This window comes from Dermacentor variabilis, chromosome 9, assembly GCF_050947875.1.
Source record: "Dermacentor variabilis isolate Ectoservices chromosome 9, ASM5094787v1, whole genome shotgun sequence".
Classification (NCBI taxonomy): Eukaryota; Metazoa; Arthropoda; class Arachnida; order Ixodida; family Ixodidae; genus Dermacentor; species Dermacentor variabilis.
The window spans coordinates 23,401,142-23,422,808 of record NC_134576.1 but is presented as its reverse complement, the minus strand read 5'-3'; the positions used below and the strand labels follow the sequence as shown (position 1 = coordinate 23,422,808).

The 21,667-nt window shown below is 47.5% G+C and overlaps 1 protein-coding gene across 2 annotated transcripts in view; it reads left to right on the top strand.

Annotated features, from left to right (window-relative positions):
- LOC142557949 (uncharacterized) overlaps nucleotides 1-21,667 on the top strand; it is a 139,060-nt gene that overhangs the window by 41,430 nt on the left and 75,963 nt on the right. For both annotated transcript variants that reach the window (XR_012822904.1, XM_075670133.1), the window contains one exon: nucleotides 5,701-5,771. Coding sequence is in view for 1 of the 2 variants with exons in the window: in XM_075670133.1 (XP_075526248.1) it covers nucleotides 5,701-5,771 (71 nt within the window). In the remaining variant the exon portion in view is untranslated. The remainder of the gene's footprint in view (nucleotides 1-5,700; nucleotides 5,772-21,667) is intronic.

Here is a 21,667-nt window from a genome sequence, read left to right as displayed (position 1 = left end):
AAACGAGAAGCGAGGAAATATATTTCCCGCGGACGCAGAAAACACCAGTACATGCGATAGCCAACAGACACAGTCCTCTCTTCACCCTGTTCCTTCGGTGCTTCCTGCTGAATGTCCACTGATGTCGTCATGGTACAGTGCACACTTCTCTTCAATTGTAAGTGGACGCACAAAAAATACGAAGGTTACTAAAATGCGTTCATAACAGTATTCTCTAACTGCCGTGACCGGCGCGCACTATTATGGCTTCCTTATGAGCATCAAGATACCCTCACACACACGTCTGCTTTGCGTCACAAAATGAGAAACTAATTAAGTAACCCAGAAACAACGCGAAAAGCTCACAGAAATATGCTTGAGTAGCACTTGTCGCAAGTCCAGTTGCTACGGATTCATCTTAGAAGAAATGACACAAAATGGGACCACGCATAAGACGTCACGACAGGCGCCGATAACACTTTTATCGTGTTCTTGAGCTCATGAGCAGATGGATACTTGAAGTAATTGACAGCGGGTGAACGACGGAAGCCCTTAGTTGGAGCCAATCTTTCGACAAGAGTACTTGTATTTACGTTGGTAAAGGGTAGTTGCCTTGATGAGGGCGACTCCATTGTTTAAATGTTGGCCCAAGGCTTCCCTTTTCAGACCACTTTTGATTCCTCAAAGTAAGCAGCGTTACTTGTGCCCTCTAAGCCTGCGATAAAGAGTGGATTTCTTAAGCATGAAACGCTCTTCGCTCCTGTTGACGGCGACATTTAAGTGACCTTGGACCAAAAGCCAGAGCCATTACCCGGGCACTCAAACGAGAACATCCGGGTAAGTTGCGAGCGCAAAACGAGATTATCCGTGCCACCAGTAAAAACTTTAAGAAATGCGGTATTTGACCCCCAACTCTTTGTATGAGACCGCATTACATACTCTAGTTACTACCCAAACAAGTTCCAAAAAATATGACTTCCGAGCTCTTCCTAATGTTTGTTCATAATATCACTCAAGCTGTAACTTCTAATACGCTGAAGTTTTATTTGTCATTTCCAATAGCTACGTTCAATAGATACAGGGCACCATACACATCACTGTCATCTTCTGAGACAAAGAGTCAAAGAGTTTATTCAGACAACGTATGGTACAGTTGCCTAGGGCGCAGACCAAAAGGCAAGTGGATGCCTGACAAGGAGTCTGCGCCCTTCTTGCTCCCAATCGAGATCACAAGACATTCAGCGCCGAAAATAAACACTAAACGAGATGGAAATACAGGGTGGTTGGTAACATTGAAACAGGAGTTATTTCATATTGAACATTGATGTACAATAGTGGTCATGCCTGCAGGGACAATAGATACATAGTGATGTTATTTTTGAAAGCTTTGAATGATTTACTTTCCTGGATAATGTTTACAGCAGGATGGTGATCGTTTAAAAAACTGGAAATTCTGTAGCTAAGTTTCTAAGTGTCGTAGTTTGTACGTATTTTTTCCTTATTTTAACATATGTGCCGGGTGTTCTAGGTGTGTGTTTTCGTTAGATACTCATGAAAAAAAAGCCGTAGGATCGGAATGCATTTGTACGTAACTAGCTAACGCTATCTTTTTGTTTATAACATTCCACAATGTAAGCAGCTGATGTTTTCTAAACAATGGGGCAGTGTGGCTAAGGTACGGTGGATTATCTGTTAGGCGAAAAAATTTCTTTTGTAATAAATATATGTTTTCTATGCTTGTTTTGGTGCTGAGCCCCAGGCAAGAAGACAATAGGGGAAAGGCGAATGTCTTTAGCCAGATAGTCAAAAGGTTCTTTATTTTATACATGATACCAATGGACCTAGATATACCAGTGCGAACTTTTTCAATGTGAGGTGACCAGTCAATATGCTCGTGAAATATGACACCAAGAAATTTATGTGTTGCTACACGTTCGATAGATTCATCGCGAAATTGGATAAGTATTTCTTGTTTTATACACTTGTTACGAGCGCGGAATATAATGTACTTAGTTTTTTAGTGTTTAACTCTAGTTCATTACCGTGGAGCCACGTGGACAAATTTTCCAGCCATACAGTGGTTTCTACTTGGAGGACTTCTAGGTCTTGTCCGCAGAAGAATACATTGGTATCATCAGCGTACCTTATTATTTCTGGTGTAGAAGGCACGTTAATTATATCATTTATATAAAGCAGAAATAACAGCGGCCCAAGGATTGATCCTTGTGGAACTCCATAATGTATCTGACCTAAGCTGGATTTTTCATTCGTAATATTTGTGCACTGGTGACGATTTAAGAGCTAATTCTTTATTAATGTGAGAGCCGTTCCTCTAATGTCATATTTGTATATGTTGTACAGTAAAATAGGGTGCTTAATGGAGTCGAATGGCTTTTTAAAGTCTAGAATAACACCTATTGTACATATTTTCTGCTCAACGTTGTCTATTATCTTGTCCTTAAATTTTATTAGCGCCATTTCAGTAGATTTCTCTTTCTGGAATCCGTATTACTGCTCGGCGATGATATCGTTTCGCTTGCAGAAGTTCAGTAGCCTGATGTTTATAACTTGTTCAACTACTTTCGAGAGGATTGGTAGGACTGAAATTGGCCTATAATTATTTATGTCATTTCTATCACCTCCTTTGTGTATGACAGATATTTTTTGCAATTTTTAATTTATCTGGAAATATTCCGGTACTCAAAATCAGATTGCATATATGCGTAAGTGGCTGACTAATCATGTGACTGATGGATTTTATAGGTTGAACTTTAATGTCATCAGCACCACATGCACTTTTTTTTTGGTTTTTGATTACTGTGCAGATTTCTAATTCTTTAGTTGGAAACATGAAGATTGAGTTTTGGAGATTGGACGTGGTATACATTGTAAATTCACAATTACTTGCCTGAGATTTACTTGAAGCCCCTGATATAAGAAGGTGCTCATTAAGTTTGTCAGCAAGCGACACCCCTGTGTAAGGCATTACATTTATAACGAGTTCAGAGATGTCGTCTCTTTTGTTGTTGGACATTGGCTTGTTTACTGTATTGCATACTTGTTTAGGGTTGTTGCAGATATCAGTAAACTTATGTTCGTGATAACTAGCCCTGGCTTAACTAGCCCTGGCTTAATTTATTACGAATTTGTTTATATTGAGTCAAACAGTCCATATTTTTCGTTCTGATGAAAGAGGCAAATAGTCTGTCACGTTCTCTAATTCTTTTTAGAAGGTCTACATTTATCCATGGCTTTCTGGCTTTCTTTACACTTTTTGAATTCTACGTTAGGGAAGGCTTGATTGAAGAGCTCAGTAATTGTTTCAATAAAGACGTCATATGCTGCGACGGGGTCAGATAGTTGAAGAACATCTGCCCAGCTTGTTTCTGCTACTAAGTTTCTAAATATTGTGGTCTTAGCTTCATTAATGATTGTGTATGTAATGGGTGCACATGTTTTGGAATGACTCCGTGGTGTACAGTAGGGTTTAAAGAACATAAACATAAAAATCGAGAGAGGGTTGCTTGTGCTCTTTCGAACGCCAGTGGTCCATTAGTTCCGCTGAGCGGGTTTTCCGTCGCCTCTAGAGATGGTGCCGCACTGCATGCCACCTCCTTCAGGCGATTTTCTTGTTCTAGCTGGACAGTGCGCTCTGTCTACCTGGCGTTTTTCGCTGTGAGCCGTACTTAAGTAAGCCTTACAATCCCAGGACTTCAGGAAAAGTCGGACTTGCCAGCATCAGCACTCAAGCTACTTATTTTACTCCTCTTGTATGAGAAATGCAGTGACTGCACACACGTCTATACTGATGGCTCAACTACATCAACCAGTTCCGGTGGCGCTGTAGTTATGCTAAGAACGGGAATAACCCGACGGTTCGAGACTTCCCATATCACTACGTCTACAGCCGCAGAGCTCGCAGCTCTCCGCGACGCGCTTCATGTGATAAATACTGCAAATCATAGAAAATAGGCAGTCTTCTGCGACTCAAGCCCGGCCTTGCAATGTTTGCAGTCGTTTCTCCGACATGGAACTCATTATCATCTCAAGTGCGAAATCGTGGAAGTTGTCCACCCCTTGAGAGAAAAAGGCCATGATATCTTATTTCAATCGATACCAGGTCATTGCGGTATCACAGGAAATGATGACGCAGATAAGGCAGCTCACACGTAAAACAAAGAAGACCGCTGCATCCCCGTTCCTCTTTCAAGGACCGACGCTGCGAGACAACTTATTGTGCCACTGTCCTCAATTTCAAGCACACAAAGACAATCTTTGTCCAACCCATTGAGGGAACTATATGATCGTCCTCTGAGTGAAAAGACAGTACCAGAGCATCGCCCCACCGATCATCGACTAAGAAAGTAGTGAAGGCATTTTCTGCTTTCTGAGAACGTCTGGTTTGCACGAGCGACTTTGACTCAATGACTGTCTGTGCACGTCTCTATACCCTCTCTCTTTCCCTTCTCTCTCTTCCCCTTGTCCCTTCCCCAAGAGCAGGGCAGCCAACCAGACTCTTGACTGGTTAACATACCTGCCTTCCTTATTTCCCTTTCTCTCTCTCTCTTTGTCGTGCCGCCTTCAGCCGGTTTTCTTCTAGCTGGGTAGCGTTCATATGGACCAGTGCACCGTATGGCGTGGTTCGTTGTGGTGTGGTGTAATGGGGTGTGCCGTTTCGAACATGCACTACATCCATTTTTAGAGTGTGGCTAGAATTATCGCCAACAAGTCTGCTTTGTCGATTTCTATTTCATGCTTACATCTACTCTCGATTACGGGAGAGCCAGCAGTTTTGTTATTCGGCGAGACTTGCATAACTTTCAGCGAACCTGTGCCATATACCTGTGCCATTTAACGACTTTAACGCTGGACTTTCAACTGTGAAAAAGTTGAGAAAGTCCAGCGTACGTCCGTGTCTAACGCCTTTTCCTTGTCTGCGCGTCCTTTGTGTTTCTCTGGTACCCCCTTTTTCAAGTTCATCATGCACCAACTGGCCCAAGAGCTTGTAGCTAATGCACCTCATCTTGGTGTTCTATGAACTAGACTTAGGCAGCCCTTATGTTCTTTACAGCTGTAAAGAAATTTGGAACAAATTACAATTGTAGTAGTTTCAAGATAGACGTACCAAAAGTTGGCGATGAAATAAGTTGGTGTTCCTCTAATTTTTAAGCTTCAATGCAAAATAAAGCGTTTGGTAAAAATGCAAGTGAAACAGAGTTCAGTGCCGTAATAGTCGTTTTTATGCATGTGCATAAAATACTAAGACGGATTTATCCAGTGACTTACCTTCGTTTTTATGTTTCGTTTGCTCTTTAATTTAACTCTTGTATGTGGACATGGGTGTCTGTGCGCCTTAAAGTGTTCTTTTTATTATAGTTAATATTACTTTTATTTTAATTTTAAACGAAAGTTATTATTTATCATTTTTTATGTAAGTGAAGCGGAGTAGCTGGAGGCGTACTGGTTCCAACCTTTCTAGAAAAACCCCATTTAATTCTAGCTGCCTAAGTGGAACATTCGTGCACTTTTATCATCCTTGACTGAAGAATTAGCTAAAAAAATTAAACTGTAATATTGTTTATTTGTCATTATAAATATTGATTTACAGTGTAAGTAATCTTCACCTTTTCGTGTCATCCTGTTCAATGAGTGGGTTTGTGTTGTATACCACAAGATATATTTTTGGTTATATTATTGCTAAAAGAAACACCCGTTTTATAGGTGGTGTCCAAAACCACGACCGTGACCTCGACCCCAGCAGCGCCCGGCCATAGGCACTCCATGTGTGTGTGGTAAGCGCATCAAATGAAAACAAAATCACAAAATGCAAACTCAAATAAAATGAAGTATAAAGCGCACAGATTCGTTGAGCTATACACGAAAAAAAAAAGAACAAAAATGTGTATGAGCCGAGGTTGTCTGTCGAAACAGAAAATTAGATTTACATTCAGTCTACTCTTCCACAACTTAAGGCGTACGCGTAGGTAGCAACCCGGAATGCAAAGATGAGCAGCTTGACAACATGGCTTCCACATAAGTGACAGCCTACGTCTTTTGCGCATCGCCAGATGCTCGCACAGTTTGGAGCTAATAAAGTTGCACCGAACACAACATAAATATGTGAACATGAAAAAAAGAGAAAAAAAAAGAAAAAAAAACGCTTTAACCATAAAGTCAGGATCGCACCCATGATTCCATGGTGCCAAAGTCACTCTTTGAAACGTCTGGCGCTCGTTTTCGTGCCGTTTTGTTGCATTTTTTCTCTCGTGACAGCTACCGCTTTCAAACGCTGTGTTAGGCTGCTGTGCATTTAGGACCGGCCAATATTTTTCGCCAGAGGAACGTGATGCATTCTAAGCGGGTGAAGTCCACCCATGATGCTATCGCATTAATCTCTCGCGAGCGTCGCCGACCTCGCAGAGCCTCTCCGAATATCGCGCTATTTCAATGGACTCGCCGATCTCGCAATGCCGCAGCGAGCATACTTGCTACCGAACACGAAATGCCACGCTGACACGCTTATCTTTGTCCGGTGACCATTTTTCACCGGCTAACAACAACTGTTATCGATCTGCGCAAGACACGCCTTTAATGCATCTGAACTTTCTGAAATGTCGCCGATCCTGTAGCGAATGAATCTGGTCTAACCAGATTGCGTGCGCGACGTGAGTAGTGGTGTGCATTCTGGAACGCACGCGAGCACCGGCGATTACGTCGGAATGTGTGCTGAGTCACGCACGTATAGCCGACGCACTTGAGCCGTAGATCGCGACTGCCGACGATCGTGGCCACCGCTATCGTTTTGCTCGTACTCCACCCGTACTTCTGGGCACAAGTTCGCTCAATCAAGAGTTAACTCACGCCTTTGGTAGCGTCTTATTCTTCACCGTCAAGACAACGTGACATAACGCAAACAAGGACGAACACATTTCCTGTGTCACTAATCGATCCGGAATCGAACCAACCACTGCGGATTCTAAGGTCCGGAATTGAACCGACCACCGCGGATTCTAAGCAATCGCTCTATCTTGCCAGTACACGAACACAGCATGTACTCGGATGCCCAGGGGCCCTATATAACGTAAATCTATTCCAATTTGTTTTTATTCAAATCTTACGATGTGAAATTTACGTAACCACCGACGCAAGCTTCGGGTGGTAACCGGCAGCGCGTTTTGAACAGCCGAATCAAGCGCGCTTCTCGTTTATAGCATGTCCTTTTCTTTTGCTTTCAAAGCGAGCGAAAAGCATTGCCAACATTGAGCAGTTTTTTTCCTTATCTATTTGGCTGAGACGAGGCTAGAAGCACGCTGAAGTGGAGAGAGTTCAGGTGGGGCCGCGCCAGCGCTGTGAAAGTGGATAACGGGATGGGGAGGGCAGTGACGGCGTCTGCGATTGGTCCGCTTCCGCTTACTTAGCTTGTGGTGGCTGTTCGAAAATCGCGGCGGCGTGCAACGGAAGGTAAGAAATGCCGCTGAAACGGATCCTCGGCACAGCAGAGTTGGTGTAGCAGTGTCGTATACGTGCTGAAAGGGCTCGATAACGTTACACTGCCACGCAAAGTTGTTACTACACGCAGATAAATCCATGTTCCCTGGAAGCTCCGACTAGCCGGTGCCACATCAATCGGCGAGCAGTCATCCTCCTTTCGCAACGGCGCAGTCTCCGGCTATTCAGAAAAAAATTCAGTTTTGATCGGCGCATAAACGCGTCTTCAGCGCGTACACATTACCATGACGCCATCAGTTCTCGCAGTTTTGCGACGTCGCGCGACAGATAGGCAAGGTATATGCGCTGCCCGAAAATGTTTGACCAATGATGACAGGTGAAACGGCGTCTTTTTCGCAAATGGCGAAAAAGGCGTCGAATGATAAATTAATATATTTGTTTCACAGCCTAATCATACATAATCAGTGCGCACATACCATATCGCGGTTTTCTTCACGTCGCGTGACATACAGGCGCAGTGGATGGTGACCTGAAAGTGTTTGACCAATCGTGGAGAGCTTATTGGAATAGAAAAGTTTGGAATGGCTCCACGTTATAACGCCCCAGCTGCTGCTTTCAAGTCTACATGAGCAGCAGGTACCCGAAAAATGCTGCCCTGGCTGTCGTTTTATCATAGTGGTCCTGTATAGCGTGTCCCTGGTGTAAATGTCTATATACGCCTGACAGATTAGCACTGAGTCATCTCTAGTTTCTGTTCCGTTTGTTGTTGGAGCAGAATGTACGCAGAAAATCGTAGATAATCGTCTAACAGCCGGCGCTGTAAACAAGCTAGTGGGTCGTTTAGAAAGAACGCACGCGCCGGCAGTTTATTCACTAGTCTTGCCGCACATCGAAGTCGAAGTTCATGCAAGTAGCGGTTAACGAGAAGGATATGCACCAATTTCGTAGGCAATCATTCTGTGCACCACCCCACTTTTACCGACTCTCTTAAGTCAATGGGTGCAAGAATTGAGATGAGAACACGGACTGACGTCAAATTAATGCCGCCGACGGTTGGGGCGTAGAGGCGCCCACGCTAGCTCACCTGCGGCGTCGACGCTTCCCGCCCATGTAGTTCTGAAGTCAGCCGCTTTAATGCGGCTCTGTCTAAGCCTTAACTCTGTGCGGCATTATACGGCTGGAAATGGGTTAATGTATGCGGACGCACTTCTTTTTCTCACACCGAGGACAACAGTGGGAGACCGGTGCACGATCGGCGCGCAAACGTCCGAAGCAAGCTCTGTATTCTCTCCTGAACTCATAGCTCGAGTTTCCATTTCATTTCTTCGCCTCCAACAGAGTTCACAGCGACCGCCAGGTCACATTTCAGCAAACGTGAAGCGTGAGAAGCTCACCGTAACTGAGTGTGGTCGTGATTTCAATTAATTAGGCGCAGCCCTCCAGAAGCACGACTTCGGGTGCTCGGGTCTTTGTCGAGGTGTCGCCCGTTCTGTGCCGGCGATCATTAAGGCGATGGGGTACGAAACGACCTCTGAACAGAACAAAGTGTTCAGTTAAGGCAAGAAAGTCGCACTTACGTTGATGATGTGTTGCAATGAAAAGTAAAAACTTAGCTGTGGTAAAAAAGGAAGCAACGGAAGGGGAAGTGAAAGAAACCATCGTGAGAGTCTGCGGTATACATATACACGGAGTATCGAGGGCCTAAAGACTGCACTTTCACAATGCTAGAGTTAAGGATTCTGACAAAAAGTTTTGGTTCCAGCGCACGCTTTCTTTTTCGCTATGCCGTTTCTCAGTTCGCCGAATCGTTGCACACAGGGTGTTATGCATTGTTAAGCTATGTGACATCGCGGGACTTTTGATTATCAAAAGTCACGATGCCACCGCGGTGAAGCTCTGAATAGTGCAAATTCCCTTTATAGTCAATAATGCCTGGCTATAATTTTATTTGCAGCATCGATGTGTACTCCTTGATATGACGTCCTGTTAGCAGTTATGACGGCGATGTGTAGAGTTGGCCCTCGTGTCATTGCGACACGAGGGCCAACCATTACGACAAAGCGCCGACAACGCGAACAGGTGTCGCAAGGGGCGGGATGAATTAGAATGACAAGTATTTAAATGTGGATGTAAAGTGGACCAAAACCAATGATTGCATAGGTTAGGCAATGCTGGTGTGTGAACTAATTCTAGCTAAAATCAAATATTTCGTGCTGCTTGGCAAAGGAGTATGCAGACTACTGTACTCAGCAACCGAACTAAATGCTAACCACGTAGTGCGTGGTTTTTGTTTGCGTTGTCTAGCAAATGGGCGAAGGCGCAGCTATGTACTACCGACACTGACGTCTTCAGGAACGCCCACTCGTGGCACCTGACAGTAGTTGGTCGTCCGTCTTGCGCCCTTCGCTTTTCGCACCGCGGGGCAGACACGAAGTCTCGGCGATGTGTTGCCGTTCTATCTATGTCTCTGTGTTCCCGCCAATCTGGGTCAATGAGTAGTCCACGGTCTAATGGGTGTCGGATCGCTGTGTGGAGGGTTCGAAACATCTACCGGACCAACTTGGGCCATTGGGTATGTCTCGCTGCGCGTCTATTTGCCGCTCTTCAACAAACCTCTTCTGACGCCGACTCGGAGCTCCCGGTACATGCCACTCGGTCGTTCCTGATCGTTGGTGAATCTGTTTGGTATGGAAGTTGGCTCACCGGGGGCGTGCCGATATAGTTTCTGGACGAACCTCTTTGACGTTAGCTTGGGTAACTAGGTACGTGCTACTGGGTGTGCGCCGGTCTACAATGACAAAAAAAGAAACGATTTTTAGGCTTCTCCGGCGCTCGGTGGAATCGAACCTGCGCCAGGCGCGAACTTTACAGTCATTCTCTCTCTCTCTCTCTATTTACAGTTACTTTACGCTACCTGATTAAATCACGCAGGCTAGTGTGTCACCGCTCCGCTTCAAAGGTGATGCCATTAAATCATCATCGTCATCATCATCACCATAATCATCATCATCAGAAGAAGAAGCGCGAGAGAGGAGCCCGACTGCATGCACGTTTCGGCGTTGCCTATACGGCGTACCGCTACATTGCTCCAATGCTAATTACATTATCTTCGTCATTCATCGTGCGATGGGTTTTGAATTTTTTTTTTTCAGGAATCTAGATCACGTTGCGTTTGTTGCCGGAACAACGGCAATAGAAAGAGCAACGTCGACAACGACCCGACTGCGATATTCAGCCAGCAATTCCTTCAGTGTCACTGGAACTTAGTATTAATCCCACTAAACAAAATGATGCAATAGCATTAGCGGGACCGTATACTGCTACGGTTTGAATACTAGTATGCATTTTTGTTGAAATGAAATGTGTTTGTGTATTTTTGTATGCGCAACACTGATCACAATGCATCAAACAGGACATGCACATCAGAGGCATTGCTTTTCTGCCCCTTAGCCGGCTGTCCGCTTATGTGCGCTTGACCACAGCAGCACGTGAAATACTACAGGAAAGACACGTCGCCACGATATAAAAAAATCCAAGGATAAATAACTGAGGAGGACACGTTCAATTAAACACCAACAGGGACATTTGTATGAGCCTCCTATATCTCTGCTCAAAAAAAAAAAAAAAAGAAGAAGAAGAAAGCAGATACTTTGGTGGCTTCTTTTTTTTCCCGGTTTGTGGTTTACGGCTTGCCAGGGTACTGGGTTGTACTCTTTCTCTCTTTTTTGCATACAATAGTTATTACATCACGTGCAACAAACGTCTATATGAGTAAACATCGTGTCCCCGTCTTTTCGTTGGCGAACCACAACATACGACAGCATTAGGGTAGCAGTTGTGGAACGAACAACATCCGCCATTAGTATACAACGTGCCGCAACTGTTGGGTCAGCCTGGCTAACACAAGGTTTATTTCGCAAGTCACGTCATACAAATAAAAGATAAGTTAATTATGATAAACGAAGTGACGAATGACACCGTTAAGTGCCGTCGTCCTTGGTAACTGTCGAGATTGATGTTGTGTCATTTTCGTGGTTTGCGATCCCTCGCTTCGTAAATGCACGTATGGACGAATATTGGATATATTATACTATCTTTTGCTGTTCAATATAGAACTCCTATCTTGCTTTGCTTTTACTTCAACAGTCTTGCAATCGATCCCACTGACAGCTAACCTGAGCTCATTCATTTCATATAGTCTTTACGAGAGTATAAAAGACCGTTCTATCTCATTGAGTCCCATACCCTTTTTGCACAGTACTATACGCCTGCAATTGAACTGGTATTTATTTACAGTCTATCGTGGCAGCAGTACAGCGCCCGTGCTACAATTTAACTCATCAGCCGAATTTAATTGCTATGAAGCTGAATTCGTTTCTTATTTTTGTTTGGTAGATATTAGGTAGAGCGAACGCTTTCAAAATTTGTCGTGCGCGGGTGAAGAAAATGTTTTGCACGCGGGCGGAGAACAGATACAGACGCAGGTCGGCACACACCCGCACAAGTATGCACTAAATCGTAGTCGCGCCGGACTGATTGGACAGGCGTGAGACAGTGTTAATGAGTGACGAAGGGTGTGAATGGAGTCGATGGATGTGAGTATGCAAAGGAGTGAATACCGGCGAGATTTAGTGGACGTGAGTACGAACAGAAGTGCTGGTTATAGTGTGAGTACGAAAGAAATTTGGTGTCGGTGATACCGAGCAGGCGTGGTCAAGTGCGCGAGTATGTATGCGAGAGCCGGTGACTGGGAGTAGATGCCAGTATGAGCGTGAGTGGGTAAATGTGAGTGGAGTTGACCGCGAGTGGGTGTTGGTGAGTAGGAGTGGGCACGAGAAGGAACGTGACTGAGTGCCGATGAGTGTGGGTGCATATAAGCGTGAGTGAGTGCATAGTTCGAAAAAAGCATTGGCGAATGAAGCATGCGTGAGTACCGGCGTAATCTGCCGAATTATAGTGACAAATAGGCTGATTGACATTAGCCACAGGGAACCAGGCAAAAGCAAAAGGAAGGTGAACATTTGCAAGTAAAAGAAAAAAGGACCGAACAGCAACCGAACGAAGAGCAAGCAGTAGCGTCAAATTCTTGACCTATCAAGGATCACGCCCAGTTGCTACTAAGCAGCTTGTGAGTCAGGTAGCGAAATGCGCGAGTTCTGCAGAAACTGCTGTTTCCTTACATGTTGAATTTCGCGTGGTTAGTACTTCATTCAAACGCTCCGCATTTAAGGAATCGGCGATCAAAACATATCTTTATTTATATTGTCGATCATGCCTGTTAGTAATACTTTTCTCCAAGTTTGTTATTTTACAGCGTTTTAGAAAAGTCGAAAAGTGAATAGCAGGCTTTCGAATACGAAGTTCCTTATTGAATTTTTTAGTTTAAATTAGAGAAGGGCGAAATTAAAACAGCGATTTATATGTGGTGTACCCGATTGCTCTGTAGAGAAAACTTCTCAAAATTTCACTTTATGTAACACTTGATCAGTGTCCGATAGTCCATGCAATCGGTTTTAGTACGCAGCAAAAAATGACGCTTTCGACTCTTTACAACGTCAGTTGGGATCCCCGTTATTTTATTCACTGAAAATTATTCTCTTCCCGTGCCTGACCTTATGCATGATGCAACGGACCGGCGTTAGCGTTTCGATTCGCCGGGATGTCCAGCGCGATCATTCGGTTGCGTGTTACGTCACAGCCTCGAATCCGCATAAATGAGGCAAAGTACAACGAACTCCGTGCAAGCGCCAACGGGCGCTGTACTCACCGGGTGAAGTTCTTATCCGCTCGTCCTGGTTACGTAATCCTCGGCGGGGGAGCCGGCACACATGCAAACGGACACTCAAATGCGCCTCCGGAAAGTGCAAGTTGCAGGGAAGACACCAGGCGGGACGAGCGTCGGTTTTGCGCTTTAATCCTCGCAGAGCTGAAATGGCCCCAGATAAAACCGTGTAGTCGAACAACCGCGAGTCAGTCACGAAGGCGCGAGAAAATCTGCAGCGCCCGTCGTCGGGTCCAGTCGCGATCTCACAGCGCCGCAAGCGAAACAGCCCGCCGCACGTGCACACCGACGCGCACACCGCTTTCACCGGCAACGCGCAGCCGGCGGCAGCAGGAACGAGCAGCGGCACTCTTCCATCCGGAAGCGGGGCGCCGGAGAAAAAACGGAACCGGTCGAGTTCCGAAGTCGGCGTTGCTCACGCCGTGCCGTTTTTCCAGAGAGCGCAAAAGCGGCGCGCGACTTACGCCGCCATTCTCATAGCACACGCTCCCTTTTGCAGCGATTGGGTAGTTTGAACGGCAACGCGACCCCGCGCTTCAGCACGTGACCCCGACGTCAACAAAGACGGCCAAGAAGCGCAGCACGTGATTCTACGTCACACGCAAAGCAACCAGTGGGAAGATTGGTTTCGGTTTCGGCTCGGTGCAACTGGGTCAGCGCGCTCGCTTTCGGTTTGAAACGCGGTGGCGCCACGGCTAGGCTCCTCGGCGTTTTCGTGCGTCCCGCCAGAACTTTCTGTTTTCTTTATTTTTTTCCTTTTCGTATTAGCGCGCACGTGACGCCGCCGATGAGAGGGAGAGCAAAGAGGGAGGACGTTTCGGCGCGATGCGCCGAGGAGGAGAGGTCAACTCTTTGGTCTCGTCGCGTGTGAGACCGCGGCGTGTGCGCGCGCGCGCGCAACAGCAGGCGCGGCGGCCGGTCGGTCGCTAGGTTGCAGGAGCAAAAAATAGCGGCCGACGTTTCGGCTCTGCCCGACCGGAAGGAAAGGAGGAGAGCGGCCGCGCTCAGGAAGGGAGCCGGCGGCACCTGCCCATTTTCTAGGTCAAAGTGGCCACCGTCGCCACCGCAGTGGGCCCCCCTCTTCTTCTTTTGACAGGCTAATTCTCTTGCTTCCACCCTCCTCACCTTCACGGAGGAAGGTGAGTAGCGAGGGGACCCGGAAACTGGGGTCTTCCTGACTCGGAACCAACGGGGGAAGGGGAACCAGAGGGGCCCAATTGTTGGCTGGCGCGACCTCTTTTGTCTCGTCGCACTTTCTTCGGCGACCGCGTTCCTTTTTTCCTCTCGCTACCTTCGCCATTCGTTGTTTGTCTTTGTTTTCGAACATCGTTCCTGGTTGTTTCTTCTCTCTCCCCTTGCCCCGGTGTTCTAAACCCGTTTTCTTTCTTGCTTCTTCGTCAAGCCTCCAGCGTGCTTTTCGTCCGTTCTCGATTGCCTATTTTTCGCGCTCTCTTTCGCGCTCCCATCTTCTCGTGTCCAGTGTATGTCGGCCGACGAAGCTTTATTCTTCGCCTCTCTCCTGGCCCTGTCCGCCGTAATAAGGGCACCCAGAGTCGTCTTCTCCGCGAGGTCTTCTCTGCCTCGCGCTTACTTGCGTTTTCGTCCTAGCTCCCCACAGTCGTCACTGCGGCCTTTGTTTAAGCGTCATGGCTGTCCCCCGGAAACAAGAAGCTGCGCTCTCCTTCCACCAGTTTATGTAATTTCTAACCCGTAAGAAAAATAAAGCAGCTTGTGACAGAGGGCAAAGGAAGAAAGACGTCGCAAGCTATCATTTGCAACGATGAAATGTATTCGGAAGAAATACGGCATGGAATCCCAAAAAGAAAGTGCGATGGGACCATGACATTCGTGTGTTAAAAAGAAATTAATGTTTCTCTTCCTTTTTCGGGAACGTTCAGCCCGCCTATCACTGTTCGCATTAAATCATCTTGCAGGTATTTCACTTCCGACATCGGCGAGCTCTCTCTTCATTGTGTCGCTTAAGTCATTGTCAAGTCGATTTGCTGGCGAGTGGCATAACCTGTGTTTAATGACAATGGAGCGCGTTGCTTGCGGTGTCGTGCTTGTTGAAGATCTGGTCACGTTTAAAGTGCTGCTTTTCTTCTCTTTCTTTATTTATTGTATTAGCTAGCACTAATGTAGAAATCTAAATGGGCGAACAGCCACCGAAAGTCACTGCATTCACTGTCTCAGATGAGATCAGAAGACGAATCGCGGTCGGCTCTGACGAATCAGATGACGAATCGTGGAAAAGCTCCTTCATGTTCCATCAAGTTCATAAAAAACCTGCTTCCTACTGTGTCTGTGAGAGCTGTTTCTTTGTACAGCGTACTATTTCCCCCGCGAATTTCACGCTAATGGTTTTTAACGCAGTCGGATTTACTTGTTCTTCTAGTCAAGTCTGCAGGCAACATCATCTCCAAATTTGAAACACGACTTACCCCACCACTGGCACAACTGTCATCGTGCTTAAATGATGCGGAGACATGCCGTAAATCTTTTCCTAGCCGTACAGAGATTTCAATGGCCCGGATGGGGCGAGAGTGACTTTGCAATGGAAACAACGCAGGTAAAAATAGATGAAGTGGACGCCACAAGGAGCGCTCCTATAACAATGTCTTTGTAAGCTAATATCGGGAGCTTCCGAAGCTTTTTATTTCTTCATAATGACATAAATCCAGTCCTATGGACTGGACGGGCTATGGTTAGAGGGGAAATTGGAAGGGAAATAGTTTTCTTTATCATAAACAATCATCCCAAAATTTTGAGTTCTAGCGCTTATTGACAGCACGATGTCGAATTGAAAGTATCCAAAAAATTACAGTCGTCGTTGCAATAGAAAAGGAAAAACCAAGCAAACGATGACTCGCTAATCCTAGCGTCCTCCTCATTAAGCCTAGTAACTTCGTAATAACCGAGGGCATACTTGCTCTGTAATTGGCAAATTTCGACAGCATGGAAGCCTGCGAAGCAGAATAATCACCGTAACACCAAAAAAATAAATGGGGGGGGGGCGACATCTTTTACGTAAAGCGGGCGGATTTTTCACCCATCCATCCCTCCATGGAGGGCTGCATGTTTCGTGCTGGGCGCTTCGGTTGATCGCAGAAAATCGCTCATCGGAGATAAGCGAGCACTACAAGACTACTTGATAATCAGGGGCTTATCTCGCATGCCTAATATCTGTCGTCTTTCCGCCTTATGCTCACGCACGTTTCTCTTCTGGACAAAATAACCACCCGAGTGTTTTTAACTCCCCTCAAATATATTTTCGTTGACAGATATATCGTAATTCACCCCGAATACTTGTAGAAGGAAACATCACTCCGTACAAGTTCCCCTATTTAATGCTGAAAGGCTCTGCAGGACGCGAAGGTAGAAAGAACTCATTAGATATAACATATGAAAACCCAAGGTTTTCATAACGTCACGGCACCGTCGGCCGGTACGGAGTGCACCTGGTGTAAGAGTTGAGGAGGACTTTGGGATGAAAACTTGGAGGTTTATTTACATTATTTACAGTGAGACGACCAAGAAATTAACAGTCATAGAGTCATTACGGGCCGGCAGCAACTCGGACGCTGCGGCCAGTGGCAAGTAGCTCGAAAGAGATCAATGAAGGAATGCTCTCTCGCTGCTCCCGGTCTCTGGCTTTTAAGCCCTTGGGTGTCTTGAAGTCACGTCACGTTCGGCTAATCGGCGAGCCCGCTCAGGTGACGCCATTTTCAGCCAATCGTCGAGCCCGCTCAGGTGGCGCCATTTTCGGCCAATCGGCGAGCCCGCTCAGGTGTCGTCATTTTCGGCCAATGGCAGGAGCCCGTGCGATTGTGTCACACCCGGCGGAGAGGGTCGCTCCTTGCGCCCCAATTGTCCGAGGACTTACTTCTCTCTGCGGTATTGCCTTCCCTGCTTGCAATGCGCCGTCACAATAGGCGGATGGGGGCGATGCTGCCAGGGTTTCACGGTGCATTACAGCCGTCTTGCTTCTGGACCCACTTTACCTGGAACAGTGTCAGGCTCTCGCTTCACTTTCGGGAAGAGTCAAGCAGTGAATAGCTCCACCTGCGGCACACGAGCTGGGGGACGCCAACTCGTTTGCACGTGCCGCGCCTCGGGAATGTGGTACACGTGCTTCTGCGCTCCTTAATTAGCTGTGGCGCGATTCGATGTGGTTTGGTGAACTCGAAGGAGGCTCAGGAAAAGGTCCCGTATCTAACACTGGGTAGCGAGAGTACTGACCCTTTTCGCGGCAATCCCGTGGGCACTTCCATGTTTGATCACGTGGTGACGCGTCCATTGCTTGCCTCAACTTTCTCTGTTGCCACCGTGTTTACAATGGGTTTGTATGACGCCTTGGGGTTTAACAAACCTGTTTCGGTAGACATCGCACACGGTGACTGGGAGGACGAAACGAAGCTTTGGCCACTGCTTCAGAGAACACGCAAAAGCGCTGTCGGAGCTTATTAAGCCATGTCAAAACCACGCGAGGAGCCTATACCGTGCTTGTTCTAAAAGCAGGGCCAAATATGTATCCCAAGCTATCCAAACTTTCCGCTCATAATTCGTTCTTTATTTGTCAAATATTTTGAAGCAGCGGCTTGTAACATTTCTGACTGCCTCGGTGATGTCACTTTTTATTATTTTCTGCCTAATAGCTGGCGAGTGTACTCACTTCCGCTAGATTTGTCCTTTCTGCGCGAAATGCTTGAAACGTAGCTGTTTTGTACCTTGTAATAAGTTGTAGCAAAGATGTATTATCGCTAGTATTTAGCTTACTCTTGGGGGCCATCACGATAAATTCAGCTTCGACGATTCGTGGGCTATCGGTGTAGTCCGTCATTTATTGCGCGTACATGATGCGCGTATATTCAACTAGGCGCCCATTCACTCATTGGCATGTTGGCGATAGTGTGGGCGTAAGTTTACGTGCCAGTTGGGGTAGATATGTGATACTGTGCGCGAAACTTACTATGACAGGAAACAGCGCTACTCTTTTTGTCATTGTTTAGCGAGCGGTACTCACTCTTGCCGACGTCCCGGGGCCGAAGCAATATTTTTAAAGCTTAGCCATACAACGCTGGCGGACGAGCAAATTTCTTTATCCTCGAGGTAAGCCGTACATCTCGATGTGCCGGTAACACGTAAGGAAGCTGTAGCAGCGGTGCGCGAACTTGGCCGCACAGATTCCTTCCATTCCTTAATATGCCAGTCACTATTTTTGCAGCCAACTACTGCACACGTCTTCAATCCACATGATTCAATCCAGCACAGTTGAAGCACAGTGCGTTAGCGAAAACTCAGTTGTATTTCCGACAGCTGATCCCGCAGAAGCAAGGTGGAAGCGGTAGTGGTTTCGTATTCGTGCGCTGTCACTGAGGCTACGTGCGGCACGCCGCCGAAAGCGCCATCTCGTTTCTTTAGAATAAACTGCTACACGAAACGGGTCAATAGGCTCATGCGCGCCGAGCTTCCTGCACAGTGACGGAGCATTGTTTGCTGGGCCATTTGCAATTAAAGAATCCGTTATTTGTACTGCCAACACTGTTAAAATGAACAAAGATGGCTACCATATTGACACGTGTAGTTTATCTTTTCGGACGACCGCTTTTCACCATCTAACAAATTTTATCACTCAGGCCGGGACGCGCCCGCATGTACCGGAAGGTTCGCAAATGTTATCGACATTTCTACCCGTTGTCTGTTATCACCGAAGCTTGTGTAATCTGATTGAATGTGCGACGCGAATTGTGTACAATTATCTGGAAGACCCGCGGGCACCAACAATTACTCTGCAACCTTTGATAACTCATGTATACAAGCCGACGCGCCTGACCGGCAGATACAATTTTTGCCGATCGCCGACGGCGTTCGCCGCTATAGATCGACTACGCATTGGATCGGCTCTGTAATGCTAAATGCTTCTGGTCCATGGATCTCAAGTCTGGCCACTGGCAAATAGAAGTAGACGAGAGGGATTGCGAAAAGACCGCCTTCATCATTCCAGACGGCCTCTGTGAGTTCAAAGCCATGCCATTCGATCTGCGCTCGGCGCCTTCAAGGTTTCAGAGCGTGATGGACACGACGTTAGCCGGGTTAAAGTGGCAGACCTGTCTTGTCTACTTGGATGACGTTGTCGTCTGCGCGGGAAATTTCGATGATTGCCTTAGGCGGCTTGCGAAAGTACTAGAGGCCATCAAGTCACCAAGGCTCCCTCTGAACCCAGAAAAGTGCCACTTCGCTTATGATAAACTTCTGTTCCTGGGCCACGTCATCAGCAAATCTGGAGTACGCCCTGAGCCGCAGGAGATAGTTGACACCGCAAAGTTCCAGCAACCTATCGACAAGAAGGGAGTGCCTAGATTTATTGGCATGTGTGCCTACCACAGACGCTTTCTCAAGGACTTTTCGAGCGTTACTGAACCGCTGACACATCTAACTAAATGTGATGTCGAGCTCAAGGGGGAAACGCCGCAAGCCGACGCATTTCAAGAACTTAAAAAAAATGCATGCAGTCGCCGCCGGTACTTGCGCAATTCGACGAGGAGGACGCCGATACAGAAATCAACACGGGCGCCAATAGCCTAGGCTTCGGTGCTGTCCTAGTCCAGAGGTACGACAGACTTCAATGGGATTTGAATGGTCGCTGTCAAAAGCGAAAGGCAATTATTCTACGACCAAAAAGGAATGCCTCGCCATCTGGGCTCCAGCAAAATTCCGCCCTTAACTATATGGCAGCCGTTCAAAGTCGTCAGTGACCATAACGTGTTGTGTTGGCTAGCGAATTTAAAGAACCCCTCAGGACGCCTGGCGCGGTGGATCCTCAGACTGCAAGAATATGACGTCACTGTAATCTACAAATGAGGACGAAAAAACTCTGATGTCGACTGCCTGTCTCGCGTTCCCGTGAACCCGCCGCCTCAAGATGACCAAGACGAGGACGCCTTTTTAGGTACAATAAGTGTAGACGACTTTGCCGAGCAGCAGGAAGCGGACCCAGAACAAAGAAGCCTTGCTCAGCATTTGCAAGGCAAGACGGACGTTGTCCCGAGATTATTTAGGCGCGGATTGTCATCGTTTTTCTTACGAAGCGGCGTCAGGTGTAGATGAAATTTCCACCAGCCCTCGCGAACTACCTTCTCGTCGTACCCGCAGCCCTCCTATCAGAAGTCCTGCACGCCCTACACGATGATAAGACAGCCGGGCACCTCGGGTTTTCCCGTACGCTCGCAAGCATACAAGAGAAGTACTACTGGCCGCGCCTGACCGCCAACGTCGCCCATTACGTCAAGACATGTCGAGACTGCCAGCGACGCAAGACACCATCGACAAGGCCGGCGGGATTACAACAGCGGATCGAGCCCTCTCGCAGACAGTTTCAGCAGATTGGAATGAACTTGCTGGGGCCCTTTCCGACGCCAACGGGAAACAAATGGGTCGTCATGGCCAGAGACTACCTTACCCGCTAGGCTGAAACGAACGCTACGCCTAAAGGTAGTGCGGCCGAAGTGGCCAGATTTTCCTCGAGAACATCCTGCTGCGACGAGCTGCAGCTCTGGCGTTCGCTAAAGAGCGTTTCCACCGGCTCTCCTTCTGTCATCATCACCGGGTCTGGCATAGCGCACTGGAGTAGAGTGGTCTCCTACGCGCTGCTGAAGCTCCCGGCGCTATTGTTGGAGAAGGGACCTTCCGGCGCGGTTACTGCAACGACGCCACAAGTTGTCGAAGCACGGAGACCACGCATGGCTCCAATCCCGGCGGTGCAGCTGCGTCCAGCGACTCGGAGACGTCGGAGTACGACGAGGACTGGACCGTTGGCGGTAAGGGAGCACTTAAGGCACGCAAAGGCAAGCTGTCGAAAAAAAAATGGCACGGAATAACCGCTCGTCGGGTAGCGAAGCCGAGAACAAGAGCGGCGCGTCGTCCTCGTAGGAGCCCGAGGCGGGAGAAGTCTTGGACTCTGACGGTGGTTCCTCGGCGCCGGCTGGCAGCAGCGGAAGCGAAGACGAGGATGACGACGATTCCGAAAAAGAGTTCAACGACGGCTACGACGAGAACCTAATGGGCGCTTGAGATCAGCTGCCAAAGGTAGTGGAAGCGACACCGTTCAAGCGACGATCACCATCATCTGCGATCTTTCCCTCCTGTTAACAGCGTGGTGCGGTGCCGTGTGGACTGTGTGCGGTGGAATGAGACCGAGCGCGCGGCTCCTACTTCCGGCGACCTGCTGCGTGCACTCGTCAGAACGAGGTCGAGGAGGAAGACTGGACCAGCTGTGCCTCCGGGAACGGTTTAGAACCTTCTGGTTCCTGCAAGCCCTCGACAACTCGGAGGCTCCACTACCTGGTCTGCCGCATCTTCGCGAAGCGCACGTCCGTGAGGCCAGCCAGGTTTAGGGCTTTCGGGTTCCTGGAAGACCATGATGGCTCAGACGTTGCCTGCTCCGGCGATCCTCGTTCA